Here is a 19,530-nt window from a genome sequence, read left to right on the forward strand (position 1 = left end):
AATTGTTTTGCATTGGTTCTTTTGCATGAGTCTGCGCTCTCTCTGACGCAGGTTGGCCGCGGTCAAGCTTTTCTAGAGCCCAGAGAGACGTTAGCATGAAAAAGAGGCCATTCTGACATGGACGACGTCAGCCTCATTCTGGCCTCTCTTTCCTTTAGAGTTACCGTTCTTTAGTCTTTCATATTCTTCTTTTTCTGTTTTTTAGCCAGTCTTTCTCTTTCTGTCCCTCTGAAAGGGTTTGATTCAGAGCTCCTTTCATTGCTGGGCTGCTTGGCAGCGAAATATTCCACCGTATTCATCTCGCCTTTTTTTCAGACGTTATGTTTTTTTCTCCTGGTGCTCTTGGTTTCACAGCAGCTTTCAGAGGATTCAGCACATTGTAAAACCAGGAAACTAGCTGCAGCTCACAGGCCTGATGTTTGCTTGTTTTTATTTGCGTTGACTTTTATGCATCTACATACTGTATATGGTTTGTTCATTTATTTACAAGATGGGAATTAAATTATTTACATGAAGGTCTCCTCAAATCATGTGTTTTTTATTATTATTAATGCTATTATGAATTGAAATGTGTATTTTTAAATGTAAAAGAAATGCACATTTATTTATTTATTTTAATAATGGTTATTTAAATGGTTAATAATTTACTCATAATCATTCTGCAGTGTGTGTGGTCCAGACATAAGTAATCAATCAAATCACATGCCTCATTGCGGATAAGTGTGTTGATTATTTTCATTTATTTACTGAAAATGTACATAATTTATATACATTTTATTAAGTTTTTCTTTTACATTTTCTTTTATTATATATTATTATTTATTATTATTTAAAGATTATTTCTTCACATAATTGTTATGCATTTTTGTGCATTTCAATAGTCAGATCACTTACTCACAATCATGTTTTCCAAACCTGTACATCACTGGCATATTGTTTTTTGCTTCTTGTCACTGTAACTAATGTCTAGTTTAGTGTTTCATGGCAGACTGAATGTTGCATTGTTTGGCCCCACATCAGGGCTGAGTATATGACTGAGTACAAAAATAGGAAATGTTTGCATGCGTGTCCTGCAGTGTGGCCTTACATTATAAGATAAAATTATGGAAAAACAGAAAAGCTATTGCCAGAACATTCCCTTTAACTCTAAAACTCCAAATGCAACACATAACTTGAAAACAGATACAACACCTGGGAAAAATCAATACAGGAAAGGATCATATTAACCCAGTACATTGTGCCCTATTTTTACAGTCTTTTCTTATATGCGTAAACACGACTCCTGGGGTCTCTGAGCGTGTCCCCTGTGTATAAGCAGATCATGAGAAAGTTTCCAAGTCTTTTCTGGGAATACACACTGGTCAAACTCCTCCTAAAGCAACTATAACAGCTCTGGAGGCTCCTCGTTCTCTTATACGACGCTCCTGAGGGATTTATGACTATAGGCACTTTATGAAGTACACTTTTCCTCTGGCAGTATATTAGGCACGAGACAGATGCAGGATTTGTGTGGGATGCTTGATTTTGATTGCTTTGGTGAGATAGTGCTAAGAGTTTTAAAACACACAAGCACATAGCACATTATTGCTTTCTTTTTTATTGCCTTGTCAGAAAATGTTTCCAGTGTGGTGCATCTGCATTAAACAGCATCAGATCTCACAGTTCACCAGTGGAGCAAATACTACATCCAAAAAAATTCTGAACATTCGGGTATTTAAGGGAAGACACCCCATCTGAATAGACTAAATAGTCTTGCATTAAGGTCAAGTTTATTGGAGCAGGAGGAGGATTTCTTATTGAAAGTTTTCTGCTTTATTTCATGAAGCAACTCTCAAGTTTAATCGTGTTGCTAAAAATAGTCATGATTAGATCACCCTGGCGAACATCTTTTACGAGTTAAGAACATTTCTCCAGTGTTACGCATTTCACTCTTTTTCCTGCGACTCCCTCGAAGGATTCCTCCTCCGTTTTTTTGCCCTCCGCCTCTTCTCTGCGATATGTTCTTCCGCCCTCTCAAGTTTTCCCACCCTGATTTTGCACCCAGTGATCCAGCTTTAACTGTTTCCAGACCTCAAACACCCACACACCCCCACTCCATCCATCCGTCTGTCCATTTCCACCCACAACAGCCCCAGTGATTAACCCTATAGTGTTTACTTACTCACACACACACACACACACACGCACACACACGCACACACACAGACACACACACACACACACACACACACAGACACACACACACACATCCTGGATGATTTGGGTCTTTTGTGACCTCTGGATTCTAGAACACCTTGAAAGGCATCAAAGCTCTATTAATTAGACAGATCCTGTAAACTTTAATATTTATATGCAGTTTTAGAATCACTGAAAGATGCACACATGCATTAGGAAGTAAATATTGCTGAAGTCATAAGTATTACAGACTTTATCTAGTTTTTCAGACATCTTTATTAGTTGTGTAAGTCAGTCCTAGTACAAATATTGCAGATGATAATGTGATCAAACCTCTGTGTATTGACAGTAGCCAGCGTTGTTTTAGTAACATTGATATAGATGTAACATTGATATTTTTCCTTTTTTAGTTTTAAAACTTGAAGTTTTAGTAATTTTGTTCTGTTTAATTTGTTTAATCACTATTTACAAGTAACTTATTTTAGTACTTAAAAATTTTTACTAATCAAAGATGAGAATTTTTTCTCTGACAAATAACTGAAATAAAAGTTGATGGTTTTTATTTATTTAGGGGAGAGTGGGGTGATTTGTGCCGGGGGGGTGGGGGTGGGGGGGAGTAGTTCCACCCCTTGTTTCTGGAAAACCATTGAAGAAATTGGTCATGTGACCACATAATTTTAAAAAGCCATCCATTTTACTCATCCTCCAAAGAAGAGAGACACATGGCATGAGAGTTAATCACATTTTAGCTCAAAAAACTGTTTTTTTTTCCTTTAAAAGTAAAATTTCTATTATCAAGGTTTTTTGATTGTAGCGTCTGAACAATTCTAGAAAAGTTTGAAAACATTTCACACATGTTTTAGTGCTTTACCAGGCTACACAATGAGTCTATACAGTTAGCATGATGTTAGCTCTTAACTGCTGGATCATGCTAGTTTTTCAAATTTGTGGGTATGGGGTGATTTGTGCCAAAGGGCCTGGGTTAAGTTGTGCCAGTGGCACTACTCACCTCCACTTATGATTATTTTCAACACATTATTAATTTGTAATTGTACATTGCACTATTGCATTTTAGCACTTAAACTATGTGGCATTCTTAATTTTAGACAAAAACCCATTATGCAACGCACTTATAAACGGAAGGCCGACAAAAAAGTTATATCTCACTTCTGATTGGTTGATTGGAATGTTGTTCCTGGATCAACAAGGATGTTGATCCAGGAACATGTTTTACTTGGTGAAATCATGCTCGCCAAGAAAAATACATATTCTCTCTCTCTATTTCTCTCTCTCTCTCTCTCTCTCTCACACACACACACACACACACACATTTAAAGAAAATAGTGAAGGGGTTATCCCTGAAGGTGATGTGCTCAAGAAACTACCCACATCCCAGTTTATATTCCCCTGAAGCATTGACAAGTGGCATTGACAACAAAATATGTCTTATTCCAAAAGTTTAATAGGATGACAATATATGAATAAACCTTTTTTGTCTTGCTTTCATATAGCATTACAGTTCATAACATTAAAATGTTCTGTTTTGCTTCAGAAATCACTGGCACTATTTACCCCAACATATTCTCCCAAAAGGCACAACTCACCCCACTTTCCCCTATTTATTTATTTATTTATTTAATTAATTTTTATTCCAGTTAATGTTTATTTTAAGTAGTTATTTTTTAAGTTTGTCTAATAACACTATTAATGTTATTTTTTTTTATTTAGTATTTTTATTTTATTTTATTCCATTTAATGTTTAAGAAATTATTTATTTGTATTTATTTATTTTTTAAGTTTGTCTAATAACACTATTAATGTTATTTTATTTTTTTATTTTATTCCATTTAATGTTTAAGAAATCTTTTTTTGTTTTTTTTTGTTTCTCTAATAACACTATTAATGGTCATTGCATTGTCCCGTAGAATTGATTCCCCAAATCTCGTTTATTGTTGTGGCGAAGTGTTTTATTTTATTTTATTTTATTGTATTTTATTTTATTTTATTTTTTTATGCTGTTGTTTTGTTGGGATGCTCACCGTGACCACAGTAGATGCCAGTGAATGTGCCACAGTGAAAAATGCAACAATAAGAGCGTTTGTGAAACATGCTACTGTTTGTGTGCAGTCAGGCATGTGTGTCCCTCTCTGAAGCCTGTGTGAGAAACGACCCGTGTGTTATTCCACAGCGCCGGACACACGGGAGGCACATCTAGTCAAAGTTAAAGATCCTGTCGTGAAAATAAAGTCTTACACTCATGACTGCATGAGTTTTTAAAGAGCTGTGACATTTTAGTGAATTTTCCCTTCTGTAAAAATAAATGTTGAGGTGAGTTTGGTAAGATTGCTGTTTCCTTTAGCTTTGAGGTGAATCAGTCCTGAGTTGTTTTTCTCCCGTCTGCAGTGTCTAAACGTGTCCTGCTCTGGAAGACAGCATGAAGAGTTTCAGCCGGTCCCAGCTGACTGCCATGACAACAGGTAACAGACTAAACAAACCCCAAAATAATGTTACTGTCAAGACTTAGCCAAATAAACTCAAACCTAAAGCTCAGTATATCCTGCACATGACTCATTTAATGTATAGAACTCACAAGGCTCTCTTTTACTGCCTATTTCACACTTTTGGTTATTTAAAACAAACCGTGCCAGATGCAAATAGATCAAGTGTAAGAAAATAAAAGCTTAAATGTGTATTTTGGATGTGTTTTTCAACTCTTGTCTTTCAACATGTTATAGAAACAAAATAGTTTAAAATCGTAAAATTAACCAGCGCTTTGCTTATAGTGTTTAAAACCCACCTTTATATTTTGATAAATTAGGTTATTGTAATTGAAATATTCAGATGCATCTAGAAAAATGTTTGAAAAGCTAGAGCCAAAATAACCCAGAATCTTAAAATTGAGCAATGCATAAAAAGCTTATGGTTATAATTAACAGCCAAATCTCTTAAAATGACATTCAAATGTTTATTCCGAAATTCTCTGCTTGGCGGAAACCTGACATTTGTTATTCTTCAGTGATTTCTGCACAGCTTGAGTTGTTGTAGCAGAATAGTTTGAGTCTGAATGCTGGTCTGTGTGCAGGTTTGCTCCTGCTCTGTCTGGGTAGCTCAGGTCTGGAGCTCAGTCCCAGCGTCTCTCCGGTCATCCTCTCCATCAACTCCTCCTTCAGCATCACTTGCTCTGGCTCGAATAATGTCACCTGGCGCTTCAAGCGGGAGGAGAGAGTTCCAGAGTTCCATGTCGAGAAGACAAGCTCCTCCTCCTCCAGCGTTCTCCGTCTGGAGCAGGTGACGTGGAGACACACGGGCGTTTATGTGTGTTCGGAGAACGGGACAAATGAGACCAGAGAGGTGGCAGTCTTCGTACCCGGTGAGAACTCATGAAAAGATTCAAAATAAATTAGTTTTGCTTTACTACTAATCGGTTGAGTTTAAAAAAGTGCAAATGTAAAAACTAAATGTGTTCCTGTAGCTCAATTGGTAGAGCATTGTGCTATCAAGTGCAAGGTTGGGATCGATTCCCCGGGAAAACATTATATGTAAAAATTGATAGCACTGTAAGTCGCTTTGGATAAAAGCGTCTGCTAAATGCATAAATTTAAAAACAACAGCTATCATTCATTTGAACATTAGAAATGCTGTTTTGTGGTAGTTTTGAATGTGATTTTCCCAACGCTATCTCACGGCCAATTCGTACGGATTTTACGAGGTGGCTTGTACGCATTTGTACGACCTCACTCGTACGATTTTATACGATTTGACGGTTAGGTTTAGGGGCGGGGTTAGGTGTAGGTCATTCGTACAAATTCATACGAATTGTGCAACTCGTAAAATACGTACGATTTGGCAACAATCGTATGAATTTGTACGAGTGTGGTCGTACTAATTCGTACGAATAAGCCACCTTGTGAAAAATGTATGAATTGCTGTGAGATCAGATATTTACCCACTTCCATATTCATTGTTGTCTGTGTGTGTGTGTGTGTATTAATTTATTGTTCCTCAAATAGATTAATTGTTCACTCACTCATGCATTCATACATTTTGTGATTCTCACATTGATTTAATAAAGTGCTGCATTCATTCGTTTATAATTATTTTCATATTGATTTGTACGTTTACTCACTTATGCATTAATTAATATATACTCTCAGTGATGCATTTGTTCATTCACTCATGCATATATTAATTTATTGATTCTATCATTGATTTGTTCATTCACTCACTCACCCATGCATTCATTCTTTTGGTGATTCTCCCATTGATTTAATGACATCCTGTATTCATTCATTATTACTCAAATTGATTTGTTCTCTCAATCACTTATGCATTTATTTATTTGATTCTCAAAGTGATTTATTTGTTCATTTACTCATGCATCCATCCATTTGATGCCTACATTCATTGATTTGTACTTTTATCTATTTACTTATCCATTAATTTGTCTACACACACACAGACACAAACTGATTCACTGATTCGATCCTCCTCAGATCCTGAGGTGTGGTTCCTGGAGAACGATCATTTAATGGTTACTAAGACGAGAGAAGAAGGCACTATCCCTTGTCTGGTGACAAACCCCTTGATAAACGTCATGCTGTATGAGAGTGACTCAGAGAGAACGGTGGAGGGTTCATACAACCCCAGCGTGGGCTTCACCGCCGTCCTGGAGGACAGAACCTACAAATGCAAAGGAGAGCTAAACGGAGAGGAGAAAGAGACCATCCCCTTCTACGTCTTCAGTATATTTGGTACACTTTTATTATATTAGGGGTCTCTTTTTTGCTCAAATGCTGTTGCTCAGTAGACTTCCAGTTGTGCTTTAAGTATCAACTATGTCTCAAATGTTCAAAACAGACTAAAATAAGTCACTAATCATCATTTTAGTAAAGTATGGAGCATTAAAATATTGAGATTATTGTCTTTGCAAATCTGAGCTGACAACAAAAATTTGCTCTCCGTTTAATCTCATGATTTTCTTTACTGCCAAAAATGTATTTTTGTCTTGTACAGTATTTCCTGAAGGAGAAAGGATTTTCATATTTGTCCTATACATATAGACCATTTAGCAGATAACGCTAATGTTTTAATATTACAGACCTTTATGATTGTATTTACCAATCATGTATCAACATTACAGACGATCAATTGCTGTTTTGAGTTCAAACGCTCAACGTTTTCTTTCCAGTTGTATTTGTAAGACGGTTAAATCATGGAGAGAGTCCATGTGTTGCACATCTGTGTCATCATTAAGTGGACCGAGTCTCTCATAAACACAGCAGATGATTTGTTTTCTATCAAAATCAAACAATAGCCGTTTTTGTTCTCTCTTGCACACACATGGCTTCAGCTCCCGAGGCTCTGGACCCCTACATCAACGCCTCCAAAACGGTCCTGAAAAAGGGCGAGACGCTGAACGTCAACTGCACCGTTCACGGCGTGGAGCTCGTCTACTTCTCCTGGGACTTTCCCCACAAAGACGTGAGTGGGCTCGATGCTTTGTTTCCGTTATTTTCTCGAGCACTTAGCGCTCCCGTGAGAAGCTCCGCATGTTGAAATGAGCTCAAGATGTCCAGCCACACCTTCACGAGGAACACGTGTTTTTATTAAGAGAGAAATCCAAAACGATGAGAGAAGAAGTGAGACAGCAGGGCAACGACTGTATTTCCAGTTTATGCACATTAGAAGAATGAATATCTTCACATTTCTGGTTCAGATTCACCTGAGGTGGTTTGCTGGTTTTTACCGCTGACTGAACTGGTTTACACTAGTCAGGTTTGCTGTTTTAGAGACCTTAATCAATATCTTTGTCTTGTTTTCCAGTATAAATATCTACCCATTCTTAAATCAAGAAGCACAATTACTTTAGATAAGATGTGTTTTTTTTTATTAATAAAAGCGAAATGAGATTTTTGTTTATTTGTTTGTTTGTTTGTTTTTTGTTCCATTTTGTTTTAGCATATCTCTGACGTTTTTTTTTTTTAAATATAAACTTACTTCATTTTGATGCATTTCGCATAAACAAAATCTTAAAGGGTTAGTTCACCCAAAAAAGGAAAGTTTATCTTCACAGTTTAAGATATTTTAGATTTAGTCCGAGACCTTTCTGTCCCTCTAATGAAACTGTGTGTCCATGTCCAGAAAGGTAAGAAAAACATCATCAAAGTAGTCCATGTGACATCAGAGGGTCAGTTAGAAGAGAGAACTGAAGATGAACACCGAGCCGAGCCAGACAACGAACGAAAGACTGAATCGTTCACGGGTCAAGAACCGGTTGCATTGGTTTTCGGATCATCAGTTGTTCTTTCTGACAGTTCGATTCAATAAACCGGTTGAAGAAAACGGTTCACCGGTTCTTTAGCGCTCGACGTAATGACCTAATTTGCGATGGTTGCCCTTGATTGCAAGCCTTCGGTTTACCCGCGCTCATAACATTAACACAGAATCAGTTCAGAATCAATCACCAAAGCCCCTTTCACACTGCCATTCCGGCAAATACAGGGGTAAAGTGTTCCTGCAATTGTTCCCTGGTCGCTAGATTTTGCACTTTCACACTGCCAGTGATGACCCGGTGCTTTCACACACAACCCTTGAAGATCCCGTAACGACACGTGACATCAGCGCGTGACGTGTAATGTACGAGTCGACAACGCTTGGCACCTTATACTTTCACTGAAGCAAGCAAACGATCTCGGCGTCAGCGCGGAAAGTGAGGAACTAACTGATCTCTGCTTCATTACAGTTTGCAGATATGTTTTCGTCGCGAATGTTGATCTTCCTTCAAAACAGCCGGTAAAAGAGTCGCGTGGTAAGTCGCGTCATCACTTCGACACGGAATTAGATCTGGCTTTTGTTCACACAGCGCTCGTCCCGAGTCGAACCCCGCAATGTTACTAGGTCCCCGACCCGGGTTCAATGCGGTAATCGATCCCGGGACGTGGTTGCTTTCACACAGAAGGCGACCCGGCAATGTTCCGGAAATATTGCGTGTCCGACGTGCAGTGTGAAAGGGGCTCAAAAGAATCAGTTCGGTTCAGACGCTCTGTGTGTCGGTCTGCTTCACATGTTCAGGTATTTGCACTGGGAAACAAGTCAAAAATACTGAGGAAGAAGATTATTTTTAAAGTGTCTGTCGTATAATTAAATGTAAATGTAAACCAGAGTAAGAATTTAAGCAGGTTTTGGGACAAAAATGGCACAAAAATGTGCCTGTAATTCAGTAAGTCTGTTTTTGTATATTATATTATATTTTAGCTAAATATTAATACATATTCTAATTATCCTGAATTTGTTTTGATACTAGAAAATTTTTTTACATACAAATTTATTTATATATTCAAATTATTTAAATTTGTTATTTAATTTTTACAAATAGAATGTTTATATGATTTAAAAAAATCTCTTAAAAGAAAAGAATTACCCCGGAAATCAGTTTCCAGGAGCAAATACTGCATGCTAATGGAAAAGTTGATTTCTAGCACTGAAACCCTAATGTTTTGGCCCTCAGCTGGGGGACATTGAGCCCTTGACTGACATCCTGTCGACAACGAGCATGCGGTCCTGTCTCAACATCACAGACGTGTCTCTGGCCAGATCAGGACAGTATGTTTGTCACGTGCATGAGGGAGTGCTGAACCAGAGAGCTTCAGCCAGTATTAACATCACTGTACTGGGTAAGAGCTGCAGATGCATCACAGTCACGTAAAGGATAGATTCCATCGACAACAGGGTTATTATAAAGAATTAAAACTCAAACCATGAAAACCTTTCATTACATGAAAAAACAGCTAAATATTTTTAAAATTATGTTTAATTTTAATTAATAATTTGAATTCAGTTAATTTATTTCAGCTAACTGCCATAACAATCTCTCTTATTTTCATTTAGTTTAACATGATGTATTAAATAACTCAAACTAAAACTTAAATAAAAATGAATAAAAAACATATACTTTATAGAAAAAAACAGTTATTGTAGTTGAACCATGAAAAAATGTTCAATACATAAATAAAAAAATTAAAAACTTTAATTATTTAAATGTATTCCATTTATATTTAATAAATATTTAATAAATATAAAAAAATGTGTTTTACTTTTTTCTATTAATTTATTCTTAATGAATTAATTTCAGCTAGTTCCCCTTTTTGATTTAGTTTACTTTGAACTAAAATTACTATATATATATATATATATATATATATATATATATATATATATATATATATATATATATATATATATATATATATATATATATATAAATTAAAAAACTAAAATAAAAATGATTAAACTTTTACCTGAAATTATAATAAAAAAAGAATAAAACTAGTGCTGTCAAACGATTAATTGTGATTAATCACATTCAAAATAAAAGAATTTGTTTACATAATATATGTGTTTACTGTGTATATTTATTATGCATATATAAATACACACACATGCATGTATATACTTAAGAAAAATTTGTATATTAAATATATTTCTTTCTAATATAAATTATATAAATATATTCATGCAAATACATGTTAATATTTTCAAAATATACAGTATACAGTATGTCTGTGTATTTATATATACATCATAAATATACACAGTACACACACATATATAATGTAAACCAAAAAAAAATTCTAATAGTATCCCAACGATACTAAATAACGCTAGTCAGCACATTTTATGCAGCTTTCCGGTAAACACAGATCTGTATGAAGAGTGGCCTTCATCATCATCTGAGCTGCAAAATCTGGGTGGTGTGTTTTCAATGATGCTTTGATGCAAGCCTTAATTAAATCAACAGCCGTCCCTTTAAAACAAGAGCTCAGTCTCACAGCATCTCGTCACAGGGGAAAAGGCTGCGTGTGAATCAGACCTTCTGCTGAAGGAAGGAGTTATGTTTGTGTTTGACTTGATGAAGCCACAGCCGCACACAGAAACCCTGGAGAGTCACAGGAACTGACTGTAGATCAATGCGGATCTTTGTTCAAGTGTCCACTGCAAACACACACACACACACACACACACACACACACACACACACACACACACAGGATGCAGAAACTGCAGGCAGGCCTTCAGGAAGAAAGTGCTTTTAGCACCTGAACCTTCGATTAGGATCTATCAGCCGCCAGCGAGAGCTCACTTATGGAATCTTAAATAGATTATGTAGAAAGATGAGCAAGCAAAACTCACTCTGTCCTGCTTATAAGATCAAGTCATAATTTGATACTCCAGCTTTCAAAAGTTGAGATTTTTAATGCTTTTAAAGTGTTTTATGCTCATAGAGGCTGCAATTATTTGATTAAACAATACAGTTAAAGTAATAAAAATGTGAAATCTTATTATTATTATTATTTAAAGTAGCTGTTTTCTATGTAAATAGTTTGTAAAATGTCATATCTCCCTGTGACGGTAAAGCTGAATTTTCAGCAGTGTCACATGATCCTTCAGAAATCATTCTAATGTGCTGATTTGCTGCTCAAGAAACATTTCTGAGGATTATCAATGTTGAAAACAGAAACCGAGAAACATTAGATTTTTTTGAGATTCTTTGACGAATTGAAGGTTCGAAATACAGCAGTTATTTGAAATCTAAATTGTCACTTTTTTCAATTTAATGCATCCTTGTCAATCACAAATTTTGAACAATAATGTATATGTAATAATAATTAGTGCATATTGACTACAGCTCTACAGAAATAAACGTCAGCGTTACTCGTCCTGATCCTTTGTATTAACAATGTTTTCATCTGGCTGTCTGCAGAGAAAGGATTCGTGGCTCTTTCTTCACATCTGGGCAGGAACGTCTCGGCACAGCTCGGAGAAAACGTGGAGCTGAAGGTGGAGATCCAGGCGTATCCCAAACCCAGCGTGCAGTGGAGTAAAGACGGCGCTCCTATCAGAGGACACAGCACCAGACAGGAGCAAGAGACCGGGTAATGATGCTCTCTTTTAAACAACTCTCGAGCTTTGGGCGGGATCTCAGACTCTGTGTGCTCTGGATCTGCTGCAGGTTTGTCAGCACACTGACCCTGGTCAGGATCCGGCTGGAGCAGATGGGCCTCTACACCGTCAGAGTCCACAACCAAGATGACTTTAAAGAGATGAGCTTTGACCTAGAGGTCAAAGGTGAGACAGTTCGACATCTATTTACACACCACCCCCATTTCCTGAAAACAGACACCCGTTTAGGACTGGACCCAGAATCACACCAGCTGCTGGATACTGTGAAACTCATTCAATTCAATTTCATTTCATAACATACTTTTTTTTTTTTTTTTTTGGTCATTACTTCAAATTCATTGGCCAGGTATTTATGTTTACTATTTAATTTGTTTAATTTAATGCAATTCAATACTGAACTGAATATTTCGTTAAATGTTATTAAATATGTAATAATATTTAAATAGTTTGATTAAAATTTTTATTTATTTTTACAAATAATTTGACTTTGACTGTTTAATTTAATCGGATATTTCATGTTATATGTAATTAGTTAATTTAGTGTAATTAAAAGTTTAACAGAATGTTTAATTAAATTAAATTAGTTGAATTACATTTTTAATTTATTTGATAATTAATTTAACTATTGAATATTTTAATTATATATTTTATTCATATTTTATTTTCTAAATGTAATTAAAATATAACAATTAGTTTAATTTAATTTCAGGGAATTTATTTGATAATTAATTTAATATTTTTTGTAGTTTATTTTTTATATTTCATTTGTTTAAATTAAACAAATGAAATATTCTAATAATGTAATTAAAATGTAACAAAAAATATTTGTTTAAATGAATGTATTTTATTAAATTAAGTATTTTAATAGTTTAATATTTAACATATTATTTAATTAATTTCATACATTTAAATACGTCATTTCATACTCATTTGTTTAATTTAGTATAAATTAATATTTAATTCAATATTTTATTTATTTAATTTAAATAATAAACAAATATATTACTCATTACATTGACTGTTCACCCGATCAGTTACCTTCTCATTTGTTCTGTGCGGTTTTACTGATGTCACTTCCTGTCTCTGTAGTTCCTCCTCAGATAACTGAACTCTCTGACCATCAGCTGCCGGGTAAGAAGCACGCGGTCACCTGTGTGGCGGAGGGAGTGCCGTCTCCCAGCATCCAATGGTTCAGCTGTGACCGCATGCCCAAGTAATCAATGACACACCTTCATCATCATCATCATCATCATCACAAATACATCTTATATGAATCTGTGTATTTGTTGAGCAGCACATACTGTGTTTAGCATATGCAATACTAGATCATCAGCCAACATTTTATAATATTTCCCCTTTAATGACTCTCATTCATATTTAATACGAGCTGTTTGCGAGATGAGTAAATATAAAGCTGATGAGTTTGCACAGCACTCAGAAAGCATTACATAAACACACATCAGCGTAATGAAGGCAAACAGTCGATCAGGCTGCGTCTGTCCATCATCCAGTCACTGCGCACACACTGATTAAAACAGCGAAGAGCTGCACAGAAATACTTCTGTATGAATAATTGCTGTAACAGCCATTAGTGCACACCTCTTCATGGGTGCAGCACACTTATGAGGGTGAGGACCTAACATATATAATGCACGCATATTATTCGGTGTGTTTGTTCGTAAATGGTCTTTGTGCTTTTTATATAAGTACATGTTAGATCAAGTATACAGATTTCAATTTTTGATTTGTTTGGGTAGATTCATAATTGCGTGACATAATACTCAGTATCTACAGTATGTAACCACTGTATACACAAAATGTACACACTTTTTCTCTATGGATGAAATACCCATATGTGTGTGTCTTTATTTACTTATATTTATGTGTGTGTATGTGTGTGTGTGTGTGTGTGTGTGTGTGTGTGTGTGTGTGTGTGTGTGTGTGTATATATATATATATATATATATATATATATATATATATATATATATATATATATATATATATATATATATATATATATATATAAAAGCATATACTGAATGCTAAACATAATGTTGCAAAAAAAAATTCTTAGAAAAACTGGATAAAAACTGGACAAATGTACTTATATTGAAATTTTTAATTAATTTATTAACTTTTGTTTAATATTAAGTTTGTTTCATTTCATATTTCATGTGATTAATTAATGTTATTAAATAAAATACTAAAATATGAAAAATCTAACTATTAACATATTAAATGAAGTCAAATCAATTATTAAATGCATAATTTAAACGTTGCACAATTATTTATTTGTTAATGCATTTTACATCACTTATTATGTTAATAGGTTAATTGTATTAATTATTTAATTAGTTTAATGAAATATGATATGAAATATAATAAATATATATTTTCTCACAGAAAATGTGAGAAACACACACACACACACACACACACACACACACACATATACAGCAGTTATTTTTTAAGTAGCTAGCATGCAGTATACACTGTACAGTAAGCAGTAATCAGTACACTAGTGTTCTGTCTGGGGTCATCAGGTGCAGTAACAGAAGTGTGGCGTGGAGCCCCCTGGTGGAGGAGCCTGAGAAAGTCAGCATCCACACTAACGTCAGCTACAACATCACGCGCAAGATCCACCAGGTGCACAGTCAGGTGACTCTTCTCCGGCCGCAGCTGCTCACCATCCGCTGCGAGGCCCGCAACGAGAGAGGAGCCCGAGCCCGAGACATCAGACTGGTCCACAGCAGTGAGTCACGTGTGTGTGTGTGTGTGTGTGTGTGTGTCGGGAGGGAGGGTGTTAAAGCCTCTTTGTGAATGTGTGAACTGAGGATCTGAATGGAGCAGCACCCGTGGAGATCAAACACAGAAGGACTTTGGCTGTAATGCCATGATCCTCCAGGACTGCTTTCATTAGCCGCGTGAATGTGGCGTGAAACCCGTTGAGCTCATTGAGAACCTGATACTGGTTCAGCCGTGAGAAAACCCAGAAACACAAACACCTGCCAGAGCTGCGGGAAACGCTTCTTATTGACTCTGTGTGTGAGGCCACAGTCTTAGACATGAGCCTTGATTTAAAGTCAACATGAGCCTTTGTCTCCTCCCATTTTAATTTAATAACTCTACATATTTTAATGTGAAATTGATATTCAATGAGAAAAAAAGTAGCACTGGACATGATTAAATAGTGAAACCTATCCAGTATCTGTTTCTTTATGTGACAAGTGATTAGAAATACACACACATATATATTTTATATATATAATTATCATATCACTTTTATAGCATATCGCTTTTATGCTATAAATTATATATATATATATATTATATATTATTATATTATAGCATAAAAGCGATATGCTATAAAAGTAATATGATATTTTTAGCACAAGAGATAGACGATACACACAAAAATTGTATTACATTTAATTGTATTTATTTTATATTTAATTAATTTATTTTACTTTATAAAATAACTGACATATGACATAACATCTGAAAATTCAGTAATTTAAACAAAAATACTATCATAATAAATATAAATAATATATATTAATTGCGTATATATATATATAAATATAAAAAATATATTTTTTTTCCTTTTATTTGAAAAAATGACTTGGTGCCCCTTTAAGCATCCTTAATTTTTTGATAGTTTATTCATTTAGGTTTTGTTTTTTATTAATATTGGTGACTGATGTAATTTCCTGTCTCTAGTTCTTCATCAGTTAACAGGAACTTTAATTGACACTATATATGATATGGAGCCTGGCTGTCTTGATTTTAAGTCACCTTAAACCTTTTACATTTTAGTCCCATAAAAAAAAAAAGTAAAAAACTTTTTAGTCCCATTTTACTTTTAGATTTTGACATATTTGAGAGTAAATTGGATATTCAGTGAGAAACAAATAACACAGGACATCGGTGATAAACCATAAAATCTGAATAATTTAATGATTTAACCTCTGTATGTCTGAAAATACATCCAAAATTCAATTAATTTAAATGTAAATAATGAATTTACTAATTCTTTTTATTTAAGAATGTACCCGATGTCTGTTAGTGTTTGACCGGGGGGTGAAATAAGTGTTTCTTAATGAAGGTGTTTGATGAAGATTGTGAGTTGATAAAAGCTGTGTTTTCTGTCCAGCGTTGTTTTCTCAGGTGGCCGTTCTCGCCGCAGTCTTAGCACTGGTGGTCATCGTCATCATCTCCATCATCATCCTCATCGCTGTGTGGAGGAAGGTCCGTGACTTCACATTCTGTCTGAGACTTCGCATTTAGATTTCACATTACCGAACCTGAACTCCACGTGGTTTTCCCTGCAGAAGCCGCGCTATGAAATCAGGTGGAAGGTGATCGAATCGGTCAGTTTGGATGGACACGAGTACATCTACGTCGACCCGATTCACCTGCCCTATGACCTGGCCTGGGAGATGCCACGGGACAGTCTGGTGCTGGGTGAGAGCGGGGCACACTTACTCTAGCTTTCCTCTGAAAAATACTAGATTATTTTAAAGTGACATATTATGAAAATCTGACTTTTTCCATGTTTAAGTGCTATAATCGGGCTATAATCGGGTCCCGGTTGCATCCATCAACCCAGAAAATGTGAAAAAGTAATTTTTTCTTTGGTAAGCCTTTCTCTGCAAGCTTTTGAAAAAACACGCTGCTCAGATTTCTCTCCTCCTCTGTGATGTAGAAAGAGGATTTCATTATAACGTTTCTGCCCCTAAATCTGTAAGTTTCCACCCACATTGTGTTTTCTTAAGCGTCAACGGCATGGCAAGAGTTTGAGCAAAGCTTTTAAACTGTTCTGTCTTTGGCTGCACAGACGAGCACAGAATGATGTTTAGAGTCCCAGCCTCAGAGGAGACAACAGAGCAGTGGATTTATTGATTCATTTACTGTATATTACGCTGCTGCAACACAGATCTTATATAAAGATGAGATTTCTTTCCCAGCTTAACAGACATAACCAACTATGTTTGTTTCTTGTGTGCATTTTTAACATAAACTTGAGTGTGTTTGGAAGTTTAAGTGCAATAAGAGGTGAAAGAACTTAATTTATTACTTGCATGTCACGTGAAAGCCGCATTCTGTGTGTGTACTTCGGATGTGTGCGCTCAGAAAAACATATATCAAAAGTTTTAACTAATATAGTTTAAAACCATAGACTGTATAAAAACATGGACGTAGTGTCCATGATGTCACTGACTCCTGATGAGTTTCTGAAGCTCAAAATGGGCGGAGTCACCCAGCTCATCACCGTGCATCACTCCTGGGTAATCGAAATGGACAGCTGGTTGCTAAAACCACACCCACCTAGCTCGATGGTAGTCACTCAAGTGACCACGCCCTTAATTATTGCAAAACTTGTTTAAGTCTTAATATAATTTAAACAGAGGAGTTATATATAAATTCACCCCCCTCTCTGTTGTCATGAAGGGCCAAATCAGCAATATAGACCAAAACCTCTTTTTGGACCAGGCTGTAAACATGTTATTTTCGGCTGTAAATTTGGGCATTTTAACATGGGGAGTCTATGGGACTGACTCCCTTTTGCAGCCAGCCTCTAGCGGCCAGTCGATGAATTGCAGTTTAAGTCACTTCCGTGTTGGCTTTGAGAGAGAGAGAGAGTAGGAGGTTGCCACTCATTTAAAACACGTGGTTTCGGCGCGATAGACATTATAATCAAAACCAAACTGATCAGAGTTGCCGGGTTTTCACAACAAAAACCCATTTGTTACTCAAACCTAGCCCAAAAGTAGCCCAATTTCGTGGGAAAACCACAGACTTCACAACACAGAGTATCAGCAATACCATCTGTAAAGGCACAGTCCTATTCTGGAAAAGGGGGCGGGGAACAGCAGCTCATTTGCATTTAAAGAGACGTGCACGAAAACAGCATGTCTATGCTTCCACTCAAAATACGCATTTTCAAAATGATATAATAAATGATCTGTGGGGTACAGTATTTTGAGCTTAACTTCACAGACACATTTTGGGGACATCTTGTAAAAAGGGCCATAATAGGCGTCCTTTAACAACTATTTAGCAGCTTCCTAGCAAAAGCTGTTTATGTGTTTTTGTACTGAAATGTGTTTCTTCAGGTCGGACACTTGGATCTGGAGCATTTGGGCGTGTTGTTGAGGCGACGGCGTACGGTCTCGGCCGTTCCCAGTCCACCACTAAAGTGGCAGTGAAGATGCTGAAATGTGCGTGTGAGACACTCGGTTACACACACAGGTACGTGAGTGTGATTGGTAGTTGTAGGTAATCATGTTGTGTGCTGACTGCAGCGACGGCTCGGAGGAGCGAGACTCAAGCTCTGATGTCTGAACTCAAGATCATGAGTCATCTGGGTCCTCACCTCAACATCGTCAACCTGCTGGGCGCCTGCACCAAACACGGTGAGCACACAGTCAGACTCTCCTGGATGTTTAAAGCTGCTAAACCTCTTGTACAGATGTGTGTTGTGTATGTGTTTATATGCTGTGCAGGTCCGCTGTATCTGGTGACAGAATACTGCCGCTATGGGGATCTGGTTGACTATCTGCACAGGAACAAGCACAGCTTCCTCCAGTACTACGCCGACAAGAACCACATCTCCAACGGCAGCCAGATCAGTAACGACAGCGATGTGCCGACCGGGAAAGAGTAAGAGTGCATTACAATGCATTACGAATGAACATGTGATTTAATCTTTCTATTGCACGTGTCAGTCAAAAGTTTGGAAGAATTGTGATAAGCTTTTGAAAGAAGTCTGCTTACCAAGACTGCATTTATTTGATTCAAAATACAGTAAAAATTGTGAAATATTATTACAATAAAAAAATAACTGTTTGCTATGTGAATATGTTGTAAAATGTAATTTATTCCTGTGATTAAAGCTGAATTTATTTTGCATCATTACTCCAGTTTTCAGTGTCACATGATCCTAGTAATGATAAATTAAAATATATTTGCATAGAAAACAGCGATTTAATTAATAATAATTTTAACAGTTTTTATTGTATGTCAAAACAAACAAATGCAGAACGGTGAGAAGAAGAATAATATTCCAATGTTTTTACCAGTAGTGTATGTTTAAAGTGAAGATGAAACACTATGCTCAAATGTACCTGTGCTCTGCAGATACGTGTCGTTTGGCAGCGAGTGTGATGGAGGATATATGGACATGACCAAAGACAAGCAGACTGAATACGTGCCGATGCAGGAGCTCACGGACACCATCAAGTACGCAGATATCCAGCCATCACCCTACGAGTCTCCTTACCAGCAAGACATCTACCAGGAGCAAGGTACACACTCCACCTTCAGATCAACTACAGCTACAAGACCCTCAAAGCTCAGATTTGACCTTCTTAGAGCAGCATCTACAGCAAC

General features: G+C 36.2%; 1 protein-coding gene across 2 annotated transcripts in view; it reads left to right on the forward strand.

Annotated features, from left to right (window-relative positions):
• The window catches only part of LOC127971200 (platelet-derived growth factor receptor beta), a 41,413-nt gene that overhangs the window by 12,535 nt on the left and 9,348 nt on the right, over positions 1-19,530 (forward strand). For both annotated transcript variants that reach the window (XM_052574039.1, XM_052574038.1), the window contains 15 exons: positions 4,579-4,652; positions 5,258-5,545; positions 6,669-6,926; positions 7,526-7,656; positions 9,683-9,848; positions 11,936-12,107; positions 12,185-12,300; positions 13,225-13,348; positions 14,682-14,890; positions 16,292-16,386; positions 16,470-16,602; positions 18,255-18,359; positions 18,444-18,554; positions 18,645-18,801; positions 19,279-19,445. In XM_052574039.1, coding sequence (XP_052429999.1) covers positions 4,610-4,652; positions 5,258-5,545; positions 6,669-6,926; positions 7,526-7,656; positions 9,683-9,848; positions 11,936-12,107; positions 12,185-12,300; positions 13,225-13,348; positions 14,682-14,890; positions 16,292-16,386; positions 16,470-16,602; positions 18,255-18,359; positions 18,444-18,554; positions 18,645-18,801; positions 19,279-19,445 — 2,275 coding nt within the window. In that variant the 5' untranslated portion in view covers positions 4,579-4,609. The remainder of the gene's footprint in view (positions 1-4,578; positions 4,653-5,257; positions 5,546-6,668; positions 6,927-7,525; positions 7,657-9,682; positions 9,849-11,935; positions 12,108-12,184; positions 12,301-13,224; positions 13,349-14,681; positions 14,891-16,291; positions 16,387-16,469; positions 16,603-18,254; positions 18,360-18,443; positions 18,555-18,644; positions 18,802-19,278; positions 19,446-19,530) is intronic.

Source organism: Carassius gibelio, chromosome B14, assembly GCF_023724105.1.
Source record: "Carassius gibelio isolate Cgi1373 ecotype wild population from Czech Republic chromosome B14, carGib1.2-hapl.c, whole genome shotgun sequence".
Lineage (NCBI taxonomy): Eukaryota > Metazoa > Chordata > Actinopteri > Cypriniformes > Cyprinidae > Carassius > Carassius gibelio.